This window comes from Lygodium microphyllum, chromosome 18 (genome assembly GCF_053477565.2).
Source record: "Lygodium microphyllum isolate KBCC chromosome 18, Lygodium_microphyllum_v1.1.10, whole genome shotgun sequence".
NCBI classification, from domain to species: Eukaryota; Viridiplantae; Streptophyta; class Polypodiopsida; order Schizaeales; family Lygodiaceae; genus Lygodium; species Lygodium microphyllum.
The window spans coordinates 82,017,158-82,040,763 of record NC_141152.1 but is presented as its reverse complement, the minus strand read 5'-3'; the positions used below and the strand labels follow the sequence as shown (position 1 = coordinate 82,040,763).

General features: G+C 39.4%; 1 protein-coding gene across 1 annotated transcript; it reads right to left on the bottom strand.

Annotated features, from left to right (window-relative positions):
* Nucleotides 1-661: 661 nt before the first annotated feature.
* On the bottom strand, nucleotides 662-1,162 carry LOC148021084 (spermidine hydroxycinnamoyl transferase-like). The gene has a single exon (XM_087698206.1). It carries the CDS (start codon nucleotides 1,160-1,162, stop codon nucleotides 662-664), a length of 501 nt encoding a protein of 166 aa, XP_087554332.1.
* Between the last annotated feature and the right edge of the window lie 22,444 nt (nucleotides 1,163-23,606).

Here is a 23,606-nt window from a genome sequence, read left to right as displayed (position 1 = left end):
CTGCATGCCCCCCCATCTCCCACCCTCCACTCCCTCTCCTCTCTCTCTCTCTCTCTCTTCCCGCCATGCACATGGCAGGGGGAGAGAGAGAGAGAGATAAAAAAATTTGAAAAAAATTAAAGGGGGAGGGGGAGATGTTACATCCTCTCTGATACCAACTGTAACGTGCTCGCTCCTCAAATCGCGAGACATGCAGTCTTAGCAGTCCATCGAGAGATATATCTAAAAGACGCCGCCCGGCACTCCCAAGGAATGACACGGGGTTTGCCAACTAGGGTCTCTCGAGTCTGCCCCACAACGAAACTTATCCGGCCGTTCCCAGTAGGATCGACCTGAAGTCTGGGTTCCTAGCCAACATTGTCTAAGGTCATAGACCAACTCTTTCCTAACATTTCTCGCTAATATTTCCTTTGAGGAAAGCTCTCGGCTAACCAAGACCACCCTTCCGTAGGATAGACCCCCTCCAATGTCTGCAGACAGTGCACCCTCCCATCGGCCGTCACTTGCACAGTGCGCCCCCTCCTCCAAACTTCACCGTTGCCGACAATGACTCGAAAACCCCCCCCCCCCCCTGTGTTCATTGTGAGGGAGAGAGAGAGAGAGAGGGAGTTAAGTCTTAGGGGGGGATAGTATGGGGGTCGGGGGGATGTTATAGCGTCCCTCACCCAAAGTCAAACTCATAGAAAGGGAATGTCAACCAGCTCAAGATGTGAAGGTCCATGAAAGGCTTGCAAAACGAAAAGGAGATGCTCTTAGCATAGCCTTGCCCCTTGATCCACTCTGGAGCAGACCTCACGTACTCGTGGGATACCTTAGCTACGGGTTCCTTCACCATCCCTGCGGCGTGCGGGAGAGCATTTGCAGCGACCAGGTCCCTGGCGCGATTGGCAGCGCAGCCGTGGAAGGCCACATTGCCGAAGTAGCCTTCATCAAGGGGTAGATCAAACGTCCACCTGCTGACTGCTGAGATGCCCAGCCGGACCTCCGGTGCAGGGTCCAGGCCTCTGGCTCGCGTGATGGACCACAACCGGTAGCCTCCCAGGGTTTCGAAGGCCGTGAAAGACTGCATAGTGGAGGAGCGGCCGCTGCGACCCAGCTCGGTGGCGGTCTTGGCTTTGAGCAGGGAGATGGCGGTTGGGGTCAAGGAGAATATCTTGGACATGATTTCGGGCCAAGAGGAGGAGAAGGAGGGCATGGTGGTGTAATACTCGAGGCAGTCGAGAGGAGGAGGGCTAGTGTGCATGATATCGTCGTTCCCTTGGGCTACTTTGCTCCAACAGCGCATGAAGTGAGCGTAGAGGTTGTGGCGCATCCAAATCCCGATGCACATGCTGCCGCCTTCGAAGTGAGTTACCTGCATTTTCAACACAACGTTCCTCAGAAAAAACCAAATTCAAACAAGTACAAACATTCATGAATTACGTGCATGGATAATGAGGAGGGCAAATCGAGTGATGGAGTCTGCAGGCGGAGGGGGATCCTCCACAAGGAGATCCATCTCCTCAGGAGGAGAGGAGTGGGAGTCATGCATGTAGTCGCGCATGCTCGAGTCCTCCATAGCCACGCAGAAGAGGGCGCCCAGCTCGCCGCACTCCATATCGAGTCTCCCGTCCATTTCCACTCCACGTAACACCCCATGCACGGATAGAACATGCCCAGAGTCTCCTCCAGTGACCGCCTCAGCACCCCATTGACTGCCATCGTCGCTTCCTCTTTGTTGCTGCGGCTGTTGGTGGATAGATATTCTCTGCAGTCTTCCGTTCGATCAACATCTCTCTTTCTTACCCAGCAGTACTGTCTCTCGCTCTCACTCACGATAAAGAAGGCTTAATGCACTCCGTAACAAGGCTCGTTTGGCTAACAAATCCTCATAAGCACTCTTAAATGAGCCTCAAAATGTCAACGAGTGGATAAGCGAGTAAATGTACTCTGTAACAAGCCTTGTTTGCCCCTAACACGTCTTCAAACATTTACCAATAAGACCCTCAAAATACTATGTATGATGTATCCGAATCCAGGTGACTCCAAGAGACATAGCTTGAGATATTGCATCCTTACGTCCTCTTTCCTTGAAAACAGACAAGAGGGACGAGACATAAAGAGATCAAGAGCACACATGCAAAAGCAATGGAGATTTGAGCACAAAGAGAGATAAGGTTGAAACAATTTTTTTCTTTTTTCTTCTTCTTCCACACAAAAGAACTAAGTTTACAATATGATAAAAGACTAATATAAAATTACCACAACGTATATACATATGGTTACTTAAGTGTGAACCAGCTAAAGAAAGAAGACGTGGCACAATGAATGTGCCATAACATGTGGATGTAGTCTAACTATAGGGTACGTAGTGGATGCCAACTCATATAGAACTCGACATCTCAACACTCCCTCTCAAGCTCAACATGAGCTGGTGAACTCCAAGCATAGCCTTGATCTGTTGAAGCTTCTCAGTTTCCAAGGCCATGGTAAAAATGTCAACAGCTTGATCCTCGGCACTGTTATAAGCCAAGTCAATATCACCTGTCAGAACCCATTCCTAAATGAAATGATAATGGACCTCTATGTGTTTGGTTAGTGATACGCTAGTTTTCTAGCCAATTGAATGCTACTAAGATTATCATATAGATGATAACCTTCTTATCTACTTGCATCCCCAAATCACCAAGTAGCTTGCGTAGCCAAGCTACTTCACATGCTGTAATTACAATACCTTTGTACTAGATAAGTCAATTATCGATTATTTCTTACTCCTCCAAGTAACAATAGCATCAAACTACTTGTAAATTTCATGTCTAAAATATTATCAACCTAATCTATATTTGTGTAACCATGTAAGTCCAATGGTACACCTACACCATAGAATAAGGTATAGTCCAATGTGGACTTTCCATAGCGTAATGTGCATTGCATTGCATTCAAATGTGGCTTCCACGGAAGCTGCATAAATTGACTCTCCAAATCAATTGTATAGTTTAGGTCTGCCTAGTCTTGTGATCATCAAATAGATAAGGCTACCTACAATCTTTCGATACATAGCGACATCCTCAACCAAGTCACCCTCATGTGTATTAAGCTTAGAATTAACATCCAAATGTATAAAAATAAGCTTGCAATCGGCCATACCATACTTCAACATATCCAATGCATATTGTCTCTATGATAACCATATATTGTTTGGAGTCCTAACTATCTCTATGCAAAGAAAATAATGCAGCTCTCCCAAATACTTTAACTCAAATTCAATCTTGAGGAGACTCTTCACATGGTCAATCAGTATTACCCACAATGATCAAATCATCCACATATATAGTAATGACCACAATATCTACACCACTATCACATACATAGAGTGAGTGATCAGACTATGCTTTGCGAAATCCACATATATAGTAATGACCACAATAGCTACATCACTATCACATACATAGAGTGAGTGATCAGACTATGCTTTGCGAAATCCAATGTTGACAAGGTATTCTACAAACTTATCATGCCATGCCTTGGGTGCTTACTTTAGCCTATACAACGCCTTACGAAATCTATATACATCATGATAATCTGGATGACTCTCATCTATATAACTAGATGGATGCTCCACATAAAATTTCTCTTGTAACTTCTTGTGCAAAAAGGAAAATTTTACATCCATTTGATGCATGATCCAACCCTTTGATGTAGCTACTGCTATGATAGTCTTTATAGTGGCCATTTCAGCCACTTGAGTAAAAGTCTTATCATGATAAATACCATGAATCTACACATATCCATTGGCAACCAATCGTTTCTTATAGTGCTCAATAGATCTATCCAACTTAAGCTTAACCTTGTAAACCCATGTGTAGCCAAAAGCTTTCTTGCCTTCAAGTAAGGGTACCAACTTACATATGTCACTATCACTACAAGAGAAAGGCCCTATAGACGCGCACTATACACGCGAAAAAGCAGGCGCGTTAATAAGCGCGTGTATCAGCACGTCTATTCATGCTAGTATAAAAAACGCGTCTATATATCCGCGCTGATAAACGCGCTTATAGATGCAAAAATAAACGCACATATTTTTCATTTCTCATAAAGTCCCTGAATATGACCAAACCTCTTAACAGCTAGTATTTGTTTGAATAGGGCATGATTGGATGTATATACAACATAATTACACCTGGATCATATGCTAGGACATGATATACATGTATAGGATCGTACGGACATGATATACATGTATAGGGCATATACATACATAGGACATGATATACATTACCAACTTTACTTATTTCTGAGTATTACAAATATACATCCAATCATTCAAAGATAATTATATATATATGATTTCATGCCCTATATACATCCAATCATGCTCTATACAAATGTGATTGGATAGGGCATGATGATTGGATGTATATATAGATCAAAGGTTGACTTGTATATATATATATATATATATATATAGTGAGAGAGTGAGAGAGTGAACTGATCAATACACTCACATGTCTCATTTGTTGTGCACTTAACCTAGCCATGCATGCCAATTCATAGCATGAGTAGATTGATGTAAATTAGTTGGCTTGTGCATGTGCAAGCTATTCCAATCATGTCAAGGTGCACTTATAGCTCACATATAATTTTAGATAAGGTGGACCACATGTAACCAATGTGCACATGATCTATAATGAATACATGGGCTTTTATTTTCAATTCTCGTGCTTTTAGATCCATTGTCTTTTTTCCAAATGCACAATCTGATGTATGGGAGGGGGGGAAAAAACCAAAGAGCACATGCTCTCTGGTTTTTTTTTCCAGTTCTGTTTTACACGTCTATCCGCGCGTCTAAATTGCAAAAAATGCGCGTTTATAAGCGCGTCTACAATGCAAAGTACACGCACTCATACACGCACCAGATAATTCAAATTTTTTTTAAAAAATTAAATATATTTTTTTTAAAAATGATATTTTTTGTTTTCCATTCACATCTATGGGTGCTTGTAAAAACGCGCCTACGGGGGTGTCTATATGCCTGTCTAATTGCCAGATAGACGCGCTAATAGACACACAGAATAAATTAAATAAATAGCAATTTTGGTTTATTATGCGCTTGTATTCACGCGTGTATATCTGTGTCTATTGCGCGTCTAATTTTGCGTGTAAATTAGTTCATACATGTGATTATAGATGCGACGCTGTAGACGCGCAAATAGACGGGCAGATAGACGCGCCCGTAAGATTTTCTCTATATTCAAAAATTGCATCTAAAAGTGCGTCTATGAGGCCTTTTTGTTGTAGTGATATGCATGATATGATAGATTTTACATACATAAAATGATAAGGTTTTCGCATTATTTCACATAAAATAATAGCTTTGAACCCAATTCAGTGCATGAATAGTCATTTAGAATTCATGATTTGCGATCATGACTAAAAGAAACACATGAAATGATAGTTTCTGATGGATGGAAACTTAGACCCTCATGAGATCAGGTGCATTAGGAATAAGTATAATTGCCTACGAATTGTTTTATCGATCATGCTGTGGACTATCACAAATGGATACGTTCCTAGCTTAATTGAAGCTAGTGACCTAACCCTAAATGGATTGTTGACCCAAGTTATGCTTGGTTGTTTGAAAAGGTTATAAATCCCTTGAGCAAGTGTTTTGATTCATCCAAGTTAAATTTTGATTGTACATGCAATGGGATTGCAATGCCTTGAAGCAAGAGGATGTGCATTCAACTGTTTGTTAATGTGGTTTTGGATGTTAACCCAAGTGGGGTGTGTAAGATGATTGCATGGCCGGGTCTGTGATGATTGATTCCCATGAGAACAAAAGGATGTTTTCCTAGTTAAAGGATGTTAGGCTGGTTGCTTCGGCTATGGTTGATTTCCTAAAGGGTTAATCAAGGAAGGATGACGCTAGCTACCCCCCACGAACCGCTAAACCCTAACCAAGGGGGTTATGAATCCGCGTTGGGAATGTGGACCAAACCCACCGCAAGAGGTCTCTCCATGGAAATTACATGGCGTAGGAGGATGCTTGGGTGCCAGTGGGGGCTCTGGCCGTAAATCCCAATGCCTCTGGGCCCTACACAAGTGTTCTACGTGACTGGAGATGGGATCTTGAGGCCTTGATACTAGTTACAAGGTAGAATCTTGGAAGGATAAGCCTTCGGGTTTTATTACCGGAAGACGGAAGGATTTTTTTACGGAGGCAGAAAGGAACACTTAATTCTCATGTATGGGCAGGAGACACACATTAATCCGAAGATAAGTTAAGGAAGTGTTTGATCTTGTTTTATCTTGTCTTTGTGTCTGTGACCTAAATTACGTAAAGGAACCTATGATTAACAAGTTAATTAAGAAAGCTGCCTTTATATGTCAAACATAATGTGGTAGGTAATTAGATAACTAAAATAACCCCTGAGGGAAGTGTGGTGGATGGATCGATGGGTCTATCCTACGGAAGGGTGGTCTCGGTTAGCTGAGAGCTTTCTTCAAAGGAAATGTTAACGAGAAATGTTAGGAAAAGTCTCGATCCTAGTGGGAATAGCCGGATAAGTTCCATTGCAGGGCAGACTCGAGAGACCCTAGCCTTTGTGTAAGCTTCCACTTTCTAGCCTCTTGGTTTCTACATTTACTTGAGAGTAGGTTGCATTTCAATTTAGCAATTTTATTAGGTGCATAGGTAGTTCCATGCATTCAAGAAAGAGTAGTTCAAGACATTGGTGTAATGAATGAAGATGCGAGGAGAGAGGAGAAAGGATTGAAGAGAGAGAAAGAGAGCAAGAAGAAGAGAAGGGAAGATTAGAAGAGTGAAAAAGACAAAAAAGAGAGGAGAAAGAAGGAGGAAGCCATGGAAGCTAAAGATGAAGGTGAAGAGTATGTTCTTGATAATAAGTAGTTGCCCTAAAATGGGACTCTTATACCTTATATACCCTAGTCAGTGCGACTGGGTATCTAACCCCTAATTTCTATGTATCCCACTCGTTACTACAATCCATCCCCACCCTGAAGGTTCTTCCCTAAAAAATGAAGAGAGCTGGAGGATAGTGATGGATGGGCTTAGGGAGTGGGGTGCCAAGTACTACTCTGAGCCACATTACAATGAAAATGGATGGGTAAAGACTAGGGATAACATTTTGTCCATGATAGGTCTGTTGAGGTAAAATTGTCATAATTTTTTATAGGTTGCTCCAAATGGGGTGTGCCACATATCAAAACAGAGCTTATGATGAGTATTTTCAGTTCAAGTAGGATGCACATTCTTAAGATTTGGACAAGTACAAAATTGTTCTAAAAAAGTGTACAACTTGCAAGCAAGGAGTGGTCAAACGGGGGACATAACTGGCTAGTCTTTAGCTTATTGGGCCTCTTGGAGGTGAGGAAATTCATTGACAATGGTGGCTGCCTGGAGGCTTATTCTAGGGGTAGGCCTTTCCATTTAATAAGGTACTGCTTGATGGATTGAGATCTTAATTGCTTATCTGGTTGCCCAATGACTGCATAAGGGATATACTGGTTGATGGATCGAGATCTTAAGTGCTTATCTGGTTTCCTAATGATTGCATAAGGGATATACTGATTGATTCCTTTTTCATATATGGGGGAAAGTTCTTCCATATATTCCATTGAGGTGCTAATGAAGGATTTCAACTGGCTTACATGAAACACATTATGGATTGGTGGTAAAGGGATGCTCTAATTGGTAGGCCAAGTCACCAACTCTTCAAGATCTAGTAGGGCCATAGAAGCAGTGAGCCAACTTGTTACTACTACCCTCTTTGAGAGTGGAGTAGGCAGACTTAGGTACTCTCAAGAGGACCACTTCCCCTTCCTAGAACTCCAAATGATTTCTTTTCTCCTCAACATAGAGTTTCATGTGAGTTTGTGCCTTTTGAAGATTCACTTTGCATTGCTAAAGTAGGGCCTGCATGTGATCCAAATCGGCCTAACTTTGAGGGTTGATCTTATCATTGAAATAAGACTATAGGGAGGGGGACCTTATACGCATATAATGCCTCAAATGGGAAAACCCCAATTCTAGAGTGGTTGGAGTTATTATAGGCAAACTCAACCAAGTGAAGCCATGTATCACAAGCAAATATATCTCAAGCCATTTGTTTACTCTTTCAATCCGATCATCAATCTGAGGGTGGTATACAGTGAATGGAGCAAGCTTGGTACCCATAGATGTGAAAATTGTCTACCAAAATTTTCTCATAAACTTATCATCATGATCATGTACTATGACTTGTCATAAGCCATGCAATTTTAAGGCATATTCCTTAAACTGAGTGGCCACTTGAGAGGCAGTGTATTGTGTCTTAATCGGGATAAAGTGGGCAGCTTTGGTGAGACGATCAACTACCACACATATACTATTTCAACATTTCTTGGCCATGGGGAGGTAGTGATGAAGTCCATTGTGATATGAGTCCATTCCCTTCATGAATAGGGAGGAGGGGTTGCAGGAGGCTAGCCGGCCTAAGTGTGTTGTCCTTATTCTGTTGGCATGGAACACATTTGGTCACAAAGTCTTTGACATCCCTCCATAAGCATTTCCAATAAAAGATCTTGGAAATCTTGTCATATGTTTTGAAAACACCCAAGTGACTAGCAATGAGACAAGAATGCATCTCTTCCATGATCTTTTGTGTGAAGGGAGAGGTGTGTGGGATGACGATCTTGCCATGGGACTGAATAAGGCCATGTTTGAGCTGATATTGGGAGTTCTTTGCCATGACCCCATGCTATAATTTTTGGAAGATGTGGTTGAAGTTATCATCTAACAAATAAGCTTCTTAAAGCTCTTCAATCCAATCACTATGCAACTCTAAAATAGAGGATACTCTGCATGCCCACATTCAAGAGAATGAGTCAAGCACTATAGTATCTTTGCCCTGAGTGTGAGAAATGTCAAAGTCATAGTTTTGTAATGTTTCCACCCATCCCCTTTGCTTAGGAGTCAAAGTGGAGTGAGTCACAAAGTACTAGAGGACTTGATAGTCACTTTTTACTTGGAAGCGGCTGCTATACAAATAGTGGTATCATTTCTTGATAGCATGGAGAATGGCCAACATCTCTTGGTCATACACATTCATCTGTATCTCCTTATCATCAAGCTTGTGACTCTCAAATGCAATCACACCATGCTCTTGCAACAATACTGCACCAATACCCCTGCCACTAGCATCATAATGAATGGTAAACATCTTAGAGAAATCATAGCAGACAAGGATGGGGGCGGAAGTAAGCATTTCCTTCAATTGTTTGAAGCTATAATCAGTAAGTGACATCCCAAAAGAATGATTCCTTTTTTAATCGATCAGTCAAAGGTTCTGCAATGGTAGCATCTGTATGATGAAAAGAGATCAAGGAAGCTACGTAATGAAATGGTTGTGGATAAGATGGACCAGTCCCTAACACATTTGCACCTTCTTAGGGTCAACCTCTTATATGTCATTTTTGCTTACAATGTGTCCCAAGTACTCCACAGATATCTGCATGAAGATACATTTTCTCTCCTTAGCAAAGAGTTGATGCTCTCTCAATATGTCAAATATCCTTTTGACATGTGCCAAGTGCTCTTCTTGTGACTTGTTCTAAATGAGGATGTCATGAAAGAAAATGAGTGCAAACTTGAACAGAAAGGGTTGAAGAATTTAATTCATGAGGCTTTGAAATGTGGTGGGGACAATAGTCAATCCAAAAATCATAACTCAGAAATGATAGAGCTCATGATCAACCTTGAAGGCCATTTTGATCTCATCTCCCTCCTTCATATGGATCTAGTGGTAGCCAGAGTCCAAATCAATCTCTTCACATTCACACTTGGAGAGTCTATAAGGGGGCTTGTTTACTGGCTTGGAATGGGGCTCTAAATCAAGTGGGTGGTCCACTTGCCTCTTAGAGGGGAGGGTTGTAGGCATATGAAATAGATCATTTTACTCCTCAAGTAGGGCATGCAAGGCTAAATCCTTAGATACTTTAGAGGACTGACCTGAATTGTCCTTATTCAATTGCAATACAAAGATCTAAGAGCATTTCTTAAACTCCCATTTGAGTTGCTTTGCTGTAATGAGCTAAAAATCAGTATGATCTTGAATTCCCTCTAAGCAGATGAGTTGTCCATGCATCACAAACTCTATGTAGGGATGAAAGAAGTTCATAGAAATTTTTCTAAATTGTTTCAGCCAATCACAACCCAAGAAAACATCATTGGGGCCCATATCTAAGGGAATTACGTCAACCAATGCCACATAATTTTCAGCCAAGAATAAGGGAACTGTGAGGCATACATGTGTGGTGATTTCTTCCTCTCCATTTACTACTTAGATCTTCAAGGGGTAGTGTAATTTGATAGGGGTGCATTTCAATTGGTCAATGACTGAATTATCAACAAAACGGTGAGTACTATCACTGTCCATAAGGATGAAAACATGCTTCCCATGGATACTTCCTTGAATATGCAGGGTGTTGGGGCTTCGAGAACCTATCCAAGTATCCAAGGAGATAGAGCAAAGGGAGGTGGTAGTCGAGTGGGATGTCAGATCAAGTATCTGGGATGGAGAACTGTCCAGGTCAAAAGAAAACCCATCCTTCAAATCATAGAACTACTCATGATCCTTATCCTCAATATGCTCAACATGGTCAATGGGTAGGCCATCCTCATCATTGTGCCAACCTTCCATGACATACATACTATGAACCTTGACCTTAGCTATCTTATAAGGGAACCTAGAGGCACGATCATCCGTGTACTTATCCTCACATTTAAAGCATAGGCCTTTTTCCTTTTGTTCCTTTACAACATCCGAGTGAAATGAACCATTGGCCAATGGAGCCATGGGAAGGTAATGTAGTGGACTGTTTATTTTCAGTATACTTACTTTCAACATGAGAGCCAAATGTTATCCCAAAAGTGCCCTATTTTCTTTCAGTATGGAAGGTGGGATAAGTGGGATTTTTTTATTGTTATTAGGTGTAGAATTGCCTCAAAAATCACCTTCATATGGGGTTGATATTGAAGGGGTACGGGACTAGTTGTCCATAACCTTGCTGAAATTTTTCATTCTTATAGTACTTCCTTGCATATCTCTCAACCAATTCAATTGCTTCAAATAGTGTGGTAGGATTTTGGGCCATGAAATCTGCCGATAGACTCCATTTCAACCCATAGATATCCTTATTCAATTTGGCATCATCGCTAATTATCGCCACATACATGGTCAAGTTCATAAACTGCTTTGTGTACTCATGCACAGTGAGATTACATTGGTCAAGAGTGTACCATTGTCTTGCCAACCACTCTTTTTCCACAAGGAACACAAATACTTGAACCATATGCATTTTAAAGTCTTCCCAATCAATAAACTGATTATTATCTCGATTGATATAGCACCACTATGTATGAGCAAATCCTTCCAAGTGGAGAAAGACAAAGATAATTTTTTGATCATCAATGCAGGGGTAGATATTGAAGTAGGACTCCAACTTGGATGTCCATTCTTCTAAGTCTGATGGTGAGGGAGATTTCCCATTGTACTTAGTGAGGATAATCTTATCATGTAGATCATGAGGGCCTTGTTGCCCCCTGGCTATCCATATGTCCCATGATGTCCATGCATACCTTTCTGCCCCTGCATACCAGGTGGTGCATTTATCCCCTGTTTCCCATTATGGCCATGCTACCCATTATTGACATGTTATCCATTATTTCCATGCTATGTATTAATACCATACTATCCATGATGGAGCTATTTAATATAGGTTCCATTGGGGCTCCTAGGGGGAGTGGGGAAGTTTCTACCAATGGTAGGAAAGGGCCTTAGTGGGGGGTTGGCTACATGGCTGATGGGGGATCTCAATAGGGGTTTGTCATGCACATGAGAGGGTTCACCAACCTCATAGGTAGAAGGGGGAATTACTTTAGATCCAAGGATGCCTTATGGGCCATGCAATGGCTCCAGTTGTGATGAGCGTCTAGACTCATTAGGGTCAAAAAATGTTAAAAATGACACTTTTGTTAATCCGTGGATTAAGGAAAGGGACAAAGAGATTTTTCCACGTGGAAAAAAAATGGTATTCTTGTCTCCTCTGATTTTGAGATAGTAGAGTTCATTTTGTGGTTCTCCCCTCCTATTTAGTCGAAATCTTCAAACCATGACAAGTTTTGGTAGTCCCAACGGCCCCTATTAACTAATAAAAGCTGTCAAAACCTCTGACAAAGACATAAAAAAGTTAAGATAATTAAGACCATTTTGAAAATTGGGAGAATTTTCAAATTTCTTGGTGCTCTTAGTATTTTTAATCTATCTCATTGACCTCTCTCTTTAGGTTTCTTTCTTTACACATTGTCTGCATACTTGTTGTCTTTTACATGGCATCTACAAGGCGTCCTTCTCATTCGATAAACTCTTGCACCATGTATAGTAATAGCGCAAATGGAGACCGTCTTGCAGGGGATATCAAATATCATTGGAAGGGACACATCTTTGCCTTCAAATCCACGTCAGATGGTTTGCTTTGGTGCAACATATTTACATGGCTAGAGATATGCACTTGGCTCCACAAGAATGTTTTTCCCAGCAAGCACACTATAAATTTGAGTTGTAAGGTTTACGTGAGTATATGGTTTTGTTTGAAGCATATGCTAAATAATGGATTGTTGGTTGTAGATTTCTTTCCATCAACAAGTTTCAAGTGGCAACCTGTGGAGAGCCTCATCGAAACATTCCATGCCATTCATAAAGAATTTTCAAACATTTTTTATGCTAATCAGACCATGAGTTTTTTTCATGAAAGTGGAATTTTTGTGTATTATGCACAATATGTTGTTCCTTCAAGAGCAGGTGTGTATGGATACCTTGAAGATCTGCAATTACCAAGCCTCTCATCTTGTGATTGGAAGATGCCTGATAAAGCAACAATGGAGAGTTTTAAACTCAATATTGCTCAAGATTTTAAAAGGCTATGACTCCTAGAAGGATCTTGAGAAGAGTACGCTTATCATGGTCTTTACCCTTGCATGTTTTTGTAGCTTGCTTTAAAATAGCATGTTTACAATGGACGAAGGTTTCATGGCTAAAAATAAAATTTTCAGAGGAAGATTTGGATAAAATTTTAGGTCTATGTTGGAAAGTCAAGGAATCTAACCACAAAGGTAACATTATAAGGTGCAATGTGTGCCCTCAATCATTGGATTTATCCTATAATATATCTTGACAATCGCTTATCATAGGTTTTGATTACAGAATATACAAAATTAGATTGGGTGCTTGGGTTCCTTTAGATTTAGATATTGCTTGTAAGATATTGAAACTTACCGTGAACGTTACGACATAAGAAGTAAAGGAGGTGAACATTACTTCAAAGTGGAGTCTTAAGGATGTAAGAGACACCTTGGAGTTTCTAGAGAATGTTACTCCTTGATATAGTTCAAGGTAAATGGTTCTGTGATTGGAAAAAGAGATGAGAGATTTGTATCATGTATGAGTTGTTTGCCTCCTAGTGTTGTGAGTTTCGGACCATAAATATGCATGTATAAATAATTTTGAATCTTTTTTTTGCTCACAAATATTGCTGCAAAAAAATGGAATTATACACATTGTATAAGCTTTGTAGTGATTCTGTGAATAACAAATCATCATTTGTGGACCAAAATGATTTCATTATATCATGAGTTACAAAATTGCAATATAATTTAATAGGAAAGACTTGGTACAAGCTTTATAATTCTCTATGATTCTATGAACAAAAAATCATCTTCCATGGGTAAGATCAAAATGACATATCATTACATTTTGGGTTAGAATATTGCACTACAGATGTATACACAAGGGGAATGTTACTGAGATGTTACTTCAGTACAAATAGACAAACTGATAATTATAAGGCTATTCTTTAGCTTCTCTTTGATCTTTGGCTTCTCCATCCTTGGACTGTTCTTTAGCTTCTCCTTGATCTACAGCTTCTCCATCCTTAAGACTTCTCTCTTTCTTTGGAAAAGTTATTTCATCATCCATACTTTCATCTGTCATCACTAGTTTCCTCTTAGTAGGTGTTTTCTTTGGTCGCTCGAAGAACTTAATTACCTCAGGCACTCTTTTCTCCTTGGGCTTGAGAGGGGATGGACTAAATTTCAATGGAGAAAGCTTAGGCATGCCCTTCATTTTGGGCCCCTTTTGTTTGGACCTTGGAGACTTCTTTTTCTTGGTGGTTGCCATTATCTTGCCTTTGCCCTTCGTTGTTGCGTGTCCTTTGGAATTTTTAGCTGGGAGAGGGGAATCTGGATCCACCGATGTAATTTCTCTATCTAAAACTAGTTCAATACACCTCTCCCGTATCCACCACATGTATGACTCAGGGTAGTCTCTGCACTGTAACAAAGCACACAAGTTATTTGAAGTAGCAAGAGACTTTCACTATAAAAATGATAAAGCATAGGAAACTTACATTCATCCCCTCTACATTCAGTAACTTTGAAGCTATTATCCTTGAAAATTTTGAAACCACTCTCCAGTCACAACTATGTACGTCATTTTGCAATGAGACCTCTTGAAGCAGAAACTTGAAAGGTCTCTGAGGATCAACAATGCTTTGAAAGCTAGTGTCCAAGTGGGTAGTAACAAGTCTAGCAACACTGCACATATTAACTTATTAGTGAATATTATAAAATTTATCCAATAAAAGATAAAATAAAAAGTGTTTATTGACAATACATCTTTGATTGGCCATGGATTCTTGAAAGAGAATTCATAAAAATGACCTCTCTTGCAGGAATGTCAATATAGATTAGGCTCCAATGTCCTCTGCAAACCAAAACACAAGTGAGAAATAACCCTAAAGACAAATCATCAAGAGATAGAATGTTGAAGAAAGTACCTTTCAATATATGGAAAAAAATATGATGGTTTGTGACACTATCGAAGTCCTTAAAAAACCTTGCAATATTTGAATCAGATTTTGAAAACAAATCCACAAAGAGAAGTGGATCAAAAAAATATATACCCTAAGCAATATCAATGCTAAGAGAAGTAACATATGCCCTGTATACAAAGTAAATAATAAATAAGAGAATGAGTGCAATATAAGGACCCTTAGAAAAATTCATTATAAATAAAGAGAAGCAAAAAACCTTACCTCAAACAACAAAAAACTACTGAATCTGTTAGTCAAGAATCCTTTTTCTCAAACAGGATCTTATCCTCTGGAGAAATGATGAGGTAGTCTTTTTTTCAGGACTAACAAAAACATTCACGACCATTTGTCCATACACTTTGCCCATCCTCTCGTAGTTCACTAGGCCAAGAGACAAAATCTTTCTCCTTGGGTGCTGGTGGCTCTTTCTGCTTTCTCTTGGGTGGAACATTGAAGATTTCAAATGCCTTTTGATCAGTTGATGGAAGAGGCTTCAAAACCTTGTCAAACTTATATCTAAGTCTACTAACCATACTAAAGTATTTATTCATTAATGTAATTTGATGTGCTTGGGCAACTGCAATATAAGCATCATTCATAAAATCTATTAAAAAATCATATGCTATCTCTTGTAAGCATAATAGGGCAAACAACTGCCATCTCTTGTTGAGGTCATCCACACAAGCAATAGAGGACAACCTATCAGATATCTCCTTGACCAGTCTAGAAAATGCAACCTTAGGAATGAGGTGACTAGTTGACTTTTGAGCTTTCCTCATCTCTGCAAAACACCTCTGCATGTAAAACCATTTTGACTTTCTCTTTTTCCTCACAAGGGCTTCCTTGGGAGGCTGAGATGACTAAGGAGAAGTTGAGGGATTAAACTCACTAGATAACTTGTTCTCTGAGGATTCACTTGAACAAAATTTACCAGCTGGTGTAACAGAAACAACAATTTCTTCAACTGTCTCCTCAATAGTTAGCTCAGGACCTTCTTTAGAAGATTTCTTCACCAAGACCTTCCTTGCAGTTTGTTTTGTCCTGGCCATTGAAACCCACACGACGTGATAAAGAGGCTACAAACGAAGACATCTGACTCCCATCGCACCGAAGCAAAGACTAGATGGAAGCCTTGAACTCCTACTCATCCTTTCTTTGCAATAAAGGTTGGCCCAATACAATGTGATAGAGCAAATTTGAGTTCCTCTTTTGCCTTAATCACTTCATATCAGTGGATTCCAATACAACGCAATGCAATGCAAGAAGACAAGAAGAAGCTCTATAGCTCCAATATGACACGATGAAAGTTATTGATAAAGTTTGAAATCTAGGCTCTCATGCTGTTTCTGACAACGCAACAGCTCTACAGCTTTGGCCAATACAGCGCGATGAAGGTTAATGCTAAAGTTGGTGAGGTATGCAATCGTGCTGTTTCAGACAACTCACTAGCTTTCGACGTAATTTACGTCGGATGTATGGCACTTGTGTCGATTGGGTACATCAGAACTATCGGACGAACAACAATCATGATGTAAAGTATGAATTTGCGTTTGCACCAACTGAGAAGTTCTTATATACTCACGGGTGCTGATGTTCACATGTCATGTTCTCATTGATTGTTTGATTGGGGTTTCTAGAACATTTATTATTGCCCCTTCACACCTATTTAAGGCCGCCCAATTTTTTTGTGCACTTTTCTTCCCCATTTTCGCATGCATCGAATGTCTCCAACTTCGTCTCCTTTCGCGCGGTGCTCTAAACTATCCATCTCCTTCTCCCCTCGACTCCAACCAACATCGAACCTGTCTCCTTCTTCATCACCGACACCCCCTCCATTACCCCCTGCATTCATACTCTGTCGTCCCCAACGTCCATACTCCATCTTCAATCTCCACGTCGCCCCCTCCGTCCATACTCCGTCAGCCCCTCAATTAAAGTCGTCCTCCATCGCAGGCACATTCCTATCGCATCGTATTCCTAACCCGTCCAACATAGCGTAAGAAGATAAATAGAAAGCTTTTGATTTGCTTCCTATCGCATCATCATCCAATCGTTTTCCTACCCTCGTGGAAACGGTGCAATGCTAGAGTTTGGAGATTCTGAAATGCTTCTATTCCCATCGTATTACTAACTCCTCCAACACAGAGCAAGCACACCACTTCAAAAGGCTTATACCTTGATATTCACATTGTAATAGGGGGCAATCTAAAGCCACTAGAGCTATTGAATCTCAAGAGATGTCACACATGTTTGCATCCACATCTATGAAGAGAAAAAGAGTCATTGAGCCCACATTGACAAATGAGTCAGTTGCCTCAGATGTTTCAATACCATCTCATATGTCTCTGACAACTGAAGGTTCAAGAAAGGATTCAAAGAAGGGAAAGGCTTCAAAGTCTTATGTGAGGATCCCAGGGCTGTCTCAAATTACAAATGTCACAGCCTCTGAGAAGCTTTTGGATTTTCTCATAGAAAACAATATTGACATTGCTTTCTATCCAACAACTAGGGAGATTTTCAATCCAGAGTGGGACCTTGATCAAGTTCTTAATTTCTCAAATGAATTTATCAAGGAAGATTTTGCAGAGTTTAAGGAGTTGGCATATCATTTGTTCAGTTGGATTCCAAGGAGTATGTTTACACCCCTATTGGAAGGTGAGGCGCACTGAGAAGTCCTTGTTTACCAAGAAATGTGGTTATCATTCTCTTGATAGATTTTATGCATTTGAGTTGTGCTGCTTACACCCAAAAAACTGCAAGCTTATGCTTAAGTCTACTACATTCATTCTATTTTCCCTTGTGAAATATCCTCTAAGATCCGATGAAAAGCATAACGAAATTTCAAAATTATCTAGCTATTTCCTTCTTAAAGAGATTGTAGATGAAGTTGATGTTGAGGAGCAACTAGACACCCAGATGGAAGCATTAGTTGCAAAGGGCCTGGATGTTGTTGAATTCAAAGCAGAGATAATTGAAGAGACCACTATAGAGGTTCATGAGCCATCTGACACTCCTTCAAGCCTTATTGTTCCATCTTTGCCTACTTTCCCAATTAAGACAAGGAGTGCATATTATTTTCTAAACTCAAAATTCTTTTCAATTTGAGAGAAGATTATTGCTTGGCAGTTATTGCAGAGGCATCTGTAGATACTCAAATGTCTGATGAAAAGTTTATAGATGCATCAAATACTTTTTCCCTATGTTTAAGTAAGGTTAAAGATGCTGAGAGAGAGTTACAAGCTGCTGACAAAGAGTTTGACCAATTTCAAGAGAAGCTTGGAATCTTCAAATGGTAATGCATTCTTTTGTTTTTGTGGAATCACATACATATTTTCATTTTTTTCATTCTGATTGTTGCTTTTATAGTTGGAGATTGCAGATGAGAATAGTTTCTTGGGAAGAGCCAAAGGATCGAGAGTTGGTGGTAGTTCCCTAAAGGTGCACTTGGGAATTACATATCGAAGATTGATCCCAATATTCTGTTGGTTTTGCATAGCACTTTCTCAGAGGAGGCCTCATGGCCAATTGTCTATGTTAAAGCACTTACAAGGATTCTTGGATACTCTAGTTTGCAATATAATGTGCACAAAGTTATGTTTTTGGAAAAGACAATAGCCATCTGAATATGTAGTTATGATCTTGGCTTCTCTGCCTCCAGGGCTGGATACTTCCTGGCATACTCATCTCATGTTTTAGCAGCAAACAAAATAGATATCAAATCCATAACTGTATACAAGAGGAGAAAGTTTTTACGTTATAGAGGGAAAATGCCTAAGGAGGACGAGGATGTAAAGGCTCTTAAAAGCTAGCCGTGTATAAAATATTTTGAAAATAGTATCGGTATTTTAGATTCCACCACATTTATTGTGTTCTAGATCTTTGAAGTTTTCTTCGAAAAAACCAATTGAATAACTCTTGAAGGACATTGATTTTTGTTTCTCCTCCTCCATGTCTAGTGCTCCGAAAGAAATACATACGTGCTTGGTATTGAGATTTCTCCATACCTTGGCTACTGTAAGTTGCTAGGGGCCCTTGCTCTTCCACAAAATAAGGCCCATGAATAAGAAGAATATACTATGACAACCCAACGAGCAATAATCGGTTTAAATCATTAAACCTTGTTTTCAAAGCAGAAAGGTTCAAGTTTATGTCTATCTTACCAAGTAGAAAGGTTCAAGTTTATGTCTATCTTACCAAGTAGAAAGTAATAATCAGTTTAAATCATTAAACCTTGTTTTCAAAGTAGAAAGATTCAAGTTTATGTCTATCTTACTAAGTAGAAAGTAATATCCTTTTCTTCCTAAGCTTCCTTAATTGCTTGAACAAGATTCACAATTGAACATTTGTACTCTTCGAAATAGTTAGATGTTATCTTTTCTTCCCTGAGCATTTTTAAAAATATGTCAAGGTGTCTCCAAATCTCTATTCATAGGAATGCAATTCATGGTGTGCTAGCCACATTTGTTGTGATTGCACACAACTCTCTCAAGCACTCCCACAATGTATTCATTTGTTTACGAATATGAAATCGTCTAGCTTTTGCACCCCCCATAGAGACATCTGCTAAGTTCTCTCTTGTTTTCCCTGAAGCTATTGGATCCTTTCTCAGGTGAACTTGACCTCCATAAAAACCCATTTTTGACAGTAAAGCCTCACATTTATCAATGCAGTCATTTGACAAAGATACTAGTTTTATTGAATATGCATAGTCAATATACAATCTAAGCAACTTATCAATTATTCTAATCTCTGCATCATGTAATGTACAAATATGAACGTTCCTTAGAGAGATTGATAGAATAGGATCCCACAAGCCATCCACGTATTTGAACTTGCTCAAATCTATAGAGTTTCGAGTCGGGGCTCTTCTTGCTAGCCGCAAAGTACTCCATTCTTTGGATCCCAAAATCTCCATGCAATAAATACAAGGATATTTTGCATTGGCCCCATAACTTAATCCAAGCATACATTTGATAATTTTTAAGTTAGCACTCATATGCCATTCCACATTAAAACTACCAACATCATCGACTATCAACATTTCACCTTCACTTTGAGACTTTATAATATTAGGAACACCTGTATGAGAGAACAACCATTTCAAGATTTCATGACTTTCAGTTGGTACTTGGGCCACACCAATCCACCAAAGCTCCATCTCAAATTGTATCTTAAACTATTGTTCTTGCCCCCTACAAGTACTGTAATCCAATGCCCTGTTCATGATATAGATGCTGACTCTTTCTATCTTTTGTCCCTTTTGAATCTATGCTTCATCCAATTTTAGTGTGAACTTGAAACTACCACCACATTCTTAGACAATAAATTTATACATATGGACCATTGCAATCTAGACTCTTTTAAGATCAATCCAAATATTATTAAATGTGTTTTATTCAAAAAGGGCCTTTGTTCTATGTTTTTCATAGGGCATATATCCTTCTATATGGATATACTCCCCAAAAACATCTGGAATCCTACGCTTCATAGCTGTCCTAATAGCAATTGAAACTGCAAGAGGTCGAGGCAAACCAAATGCACTTATTCTATGACATTTAAGATTTGTAAACCACAATTTAGAGAGAGCACGATAATCTCTACGACTGATACCCAAACTGTCACATGTCTCCACTATTTCATTTGGTTTAACTGTTCCTTTTAAATCTTTCACTAACTCTTTCAAAGTTTGGCTTCTCAAGTCTACATTTTCAGGTGATTTAAGAATCCTTATAATGTCATTCTTTCTCATGGTTTCTTTAATAAGCTTAATCCTCTCATCATTCTCTCGAATATTAATACCTGAAATATTAGAGACACATCTATTTGCAAGATTTAGTCTCCTTTTCTTCACTCGACTATACAAGTCCATTATATTTTTAAGTAGTCTTTTTCTCTGTCTAAATCCTATTAGATTTTCTTTCAAGCCCAATAAATTTTCTTGCAATGACTGATTAGAGTTTTCTAGATTATCAACCTTGTTCGTTAGCTCAGAAATAGTTTTTTGTGCTAATGTTGATGCTTCCTTCATTTCATGCATTTGTTATCTAAATCTAAGAGATGCAGAATATAACCTCATGCAATGGCCAAGCATCCCATCACAACCATCTCCAACATACCTTATGACATTGTGAATATTGTAAAAAGGAGGATGTTTACCGATAAAAGGGTCCAGAGGATAAATATTTCCATTTATCCATAAGTCTACATACCTTGTAATCGCAACCTGTTAGCTTCATCCTTGTCCAACAATGCTCGATGGTGTATACTCCTATAAGATGAATAGACAGGATCTAGTTGAATAGTGAGTTTATACTTGCGTGGTGGGGCTGCGCTTGTATTGCTAAAAGAGGTACTAGTAAACATTTTGGTAGGGAACCCTAAACGGGGCAACTCACAGAGGAAATAGAACCACAGAAAAGAGAGGTGCAGAAAGTGAACGTCGAGGAATAAACGAGTGACGTCTTTTAGTTTGAAAATTCAAAAATACAAGATTTTTCCATTTCCAAGAGAATAAGACTGAAAAGGTGACATTAAAGTCCATTAAAGATTGAAGATATTTAATACCTGACCTCTTAAATGAATCATACATTCTCTCATTAATCACATTCAGGCAGCCAAATTTGGAGGGTTTTTCTCTTTTAAACCTCTTGTAATTAGCAACTTAATCATTTTCTTATGAGTGCCATTTTGAAACGTTTTTGGCCCTAATGTCGTGCTTAGATTCATTTGCCCTCTCTTGGGATGAAGTTGTATCTCACTAAGAAATAAGAATTGTGAGATGTTCCAAGGTTTGTTGAGTTCTAGAGTTTAAGAGAGTCATTTTCTCAATTTCTTCTTCAAAGTTGGACATCATTTGGTGGTTGTTGGTGACCATATCACTATGCCTTTCCATGTGATGAAGCTCATGCTGACATAAGGTCTGGTTGGCTATAGGGATCCGTATCTGTATTTTTCTCATGCATATTGCCATGGTAATCTTATACCAAGCTAGTTTCATCATTCATGGAGTCCATGAGCTCTAATCTCCCTTTGGGGTTCTTCATGGGCCTTACTTATGCCTTTCTAGCCAGCCATTTGGATGGAGTCCATAGGACCCACTGTCAGTAAATGGGATGTAAATTTTGGTAGGAAACTATGGTTGGTGAGATTTTTTATTCAAATATGAGGGAACAAAGCCCTCTTTGAGATGAGCTATTAATGTTTGTGACAAAAAATTATCAGAATATTCTACAATGGGATTTTTGTGTCTAAGTGGTCTACACCCTGTCCACAATGACCCTAGTGCACAAAAATGGATATAACTTTCAAAATGTAGCTTTGATTGGAGAGATTTTTTGTTCAATCCAAAGTGGACAAAGCCCTCTTTGAGAGGATCTATAGGATTTACTCCTAGGTCCAATATAGAATTTTTTGCAATTGGATCTTTATGAGTGTCTTGATTGAATATGACTAAAAAGACTATTTGTCCCTTAATGCAAAAGCACTATATGAATGGCTCATATATTGAGGGGCCTAAGAAATATCATAAATAATAATTTGAGCATACTGATCACCATCTCAAGCACGATTTCATGTGCATCTACTCTTGCATCATTGCATAAGTGAGGCTTACTATCATACATCTCTTCTGATGACCACATATACTTTGAGTGTCATACATAGGTGTCATCAGCACTAAAAGGGTGTCTAAGGGGGATGATTTCATTGGGAAAGAGGTGATCATGGGAGAGTGCCTAAACCTACATACAAGTTGGGCTCTGGATCACTAGGAGATGGGCAAAGTTCCCCCCCACCGGGTTGTGCACCCCTTCAGGATCTTAAGTGGTAAGGGAGGGCCACCTCTCTTTTGTCTTACCACCTCACTTATCGGCATCAACCTTTTTCCTCAACCAGAGTATACATGGTAGACATTTTAATTAAGAAATTAGCATGAGATACAGTGAAAAGAAAACATTGGGTCATTTCATGAGATGCAAGGATAAACAAGAGCCTAGATAAGGGTTACCTTGGTAGTCCAATGACTCACTGGCTGCTACTTACCCATTTACAAAGGTCTATTACTCACTTTGAGACTTATCCAAGGCACACAAGATAAAGAGGGGGTTAATATCAGTAATTAAAATTGATTCAATATTAGTTATGATGCATTAGGAAGCAAACTAGATATTAGCTTTTAGTGGACACATGCATACAATGAGGGATTGAACTAGTAAAGCCTATGCAATCTTTAATCTCTCCAACAAAAGGATTTAGCTCAGCAAGTGGATGAATGTGAGAGATGAAGATCTTATTGATATATATCTTTGGTTTTTGGGGAGAATGGTTGAAGCATAACCCATTATGATTCCAATTGCTTCATCAAGGAAGCCCCATTGGTTGGAGCACTCCAATGGAAGAAGACTTCAAGCATTCATATGCTTCCACTCATGATGGGGGTTCCTGTTTTTGTTCTCAAGCTTGAAATTCAAATATGGAAAGATTCAAATGGAGCTTTCATGGGTACCCACAAGAATCCCATGCATACTAAGCTCCATGTTGTCAATCTGGTTAAAAGGAGGCAAAAGGGGTGACATATCTCTTGAGAGCTGAGCTTCCAGAGGTTGTGGGCTAAATCAAGAGCTTGGGCTAAGCTTTAATGGTTGTCCTCTAGTAGTGTACAGCAAGGTGCTTCATCAAGAAGGAGGCAGTAGCAAGGGGGG

Bases quoted from the DNA above. Each gene is read 5' to 3' on its own strand.
- LOC148021084 (XM_087698206.1), bottom strand. From the start codon at position 1,162: ATGTCCAAGATATTCTCCTTGACCCCAACCGCCATCTCCCTGCTCAAA.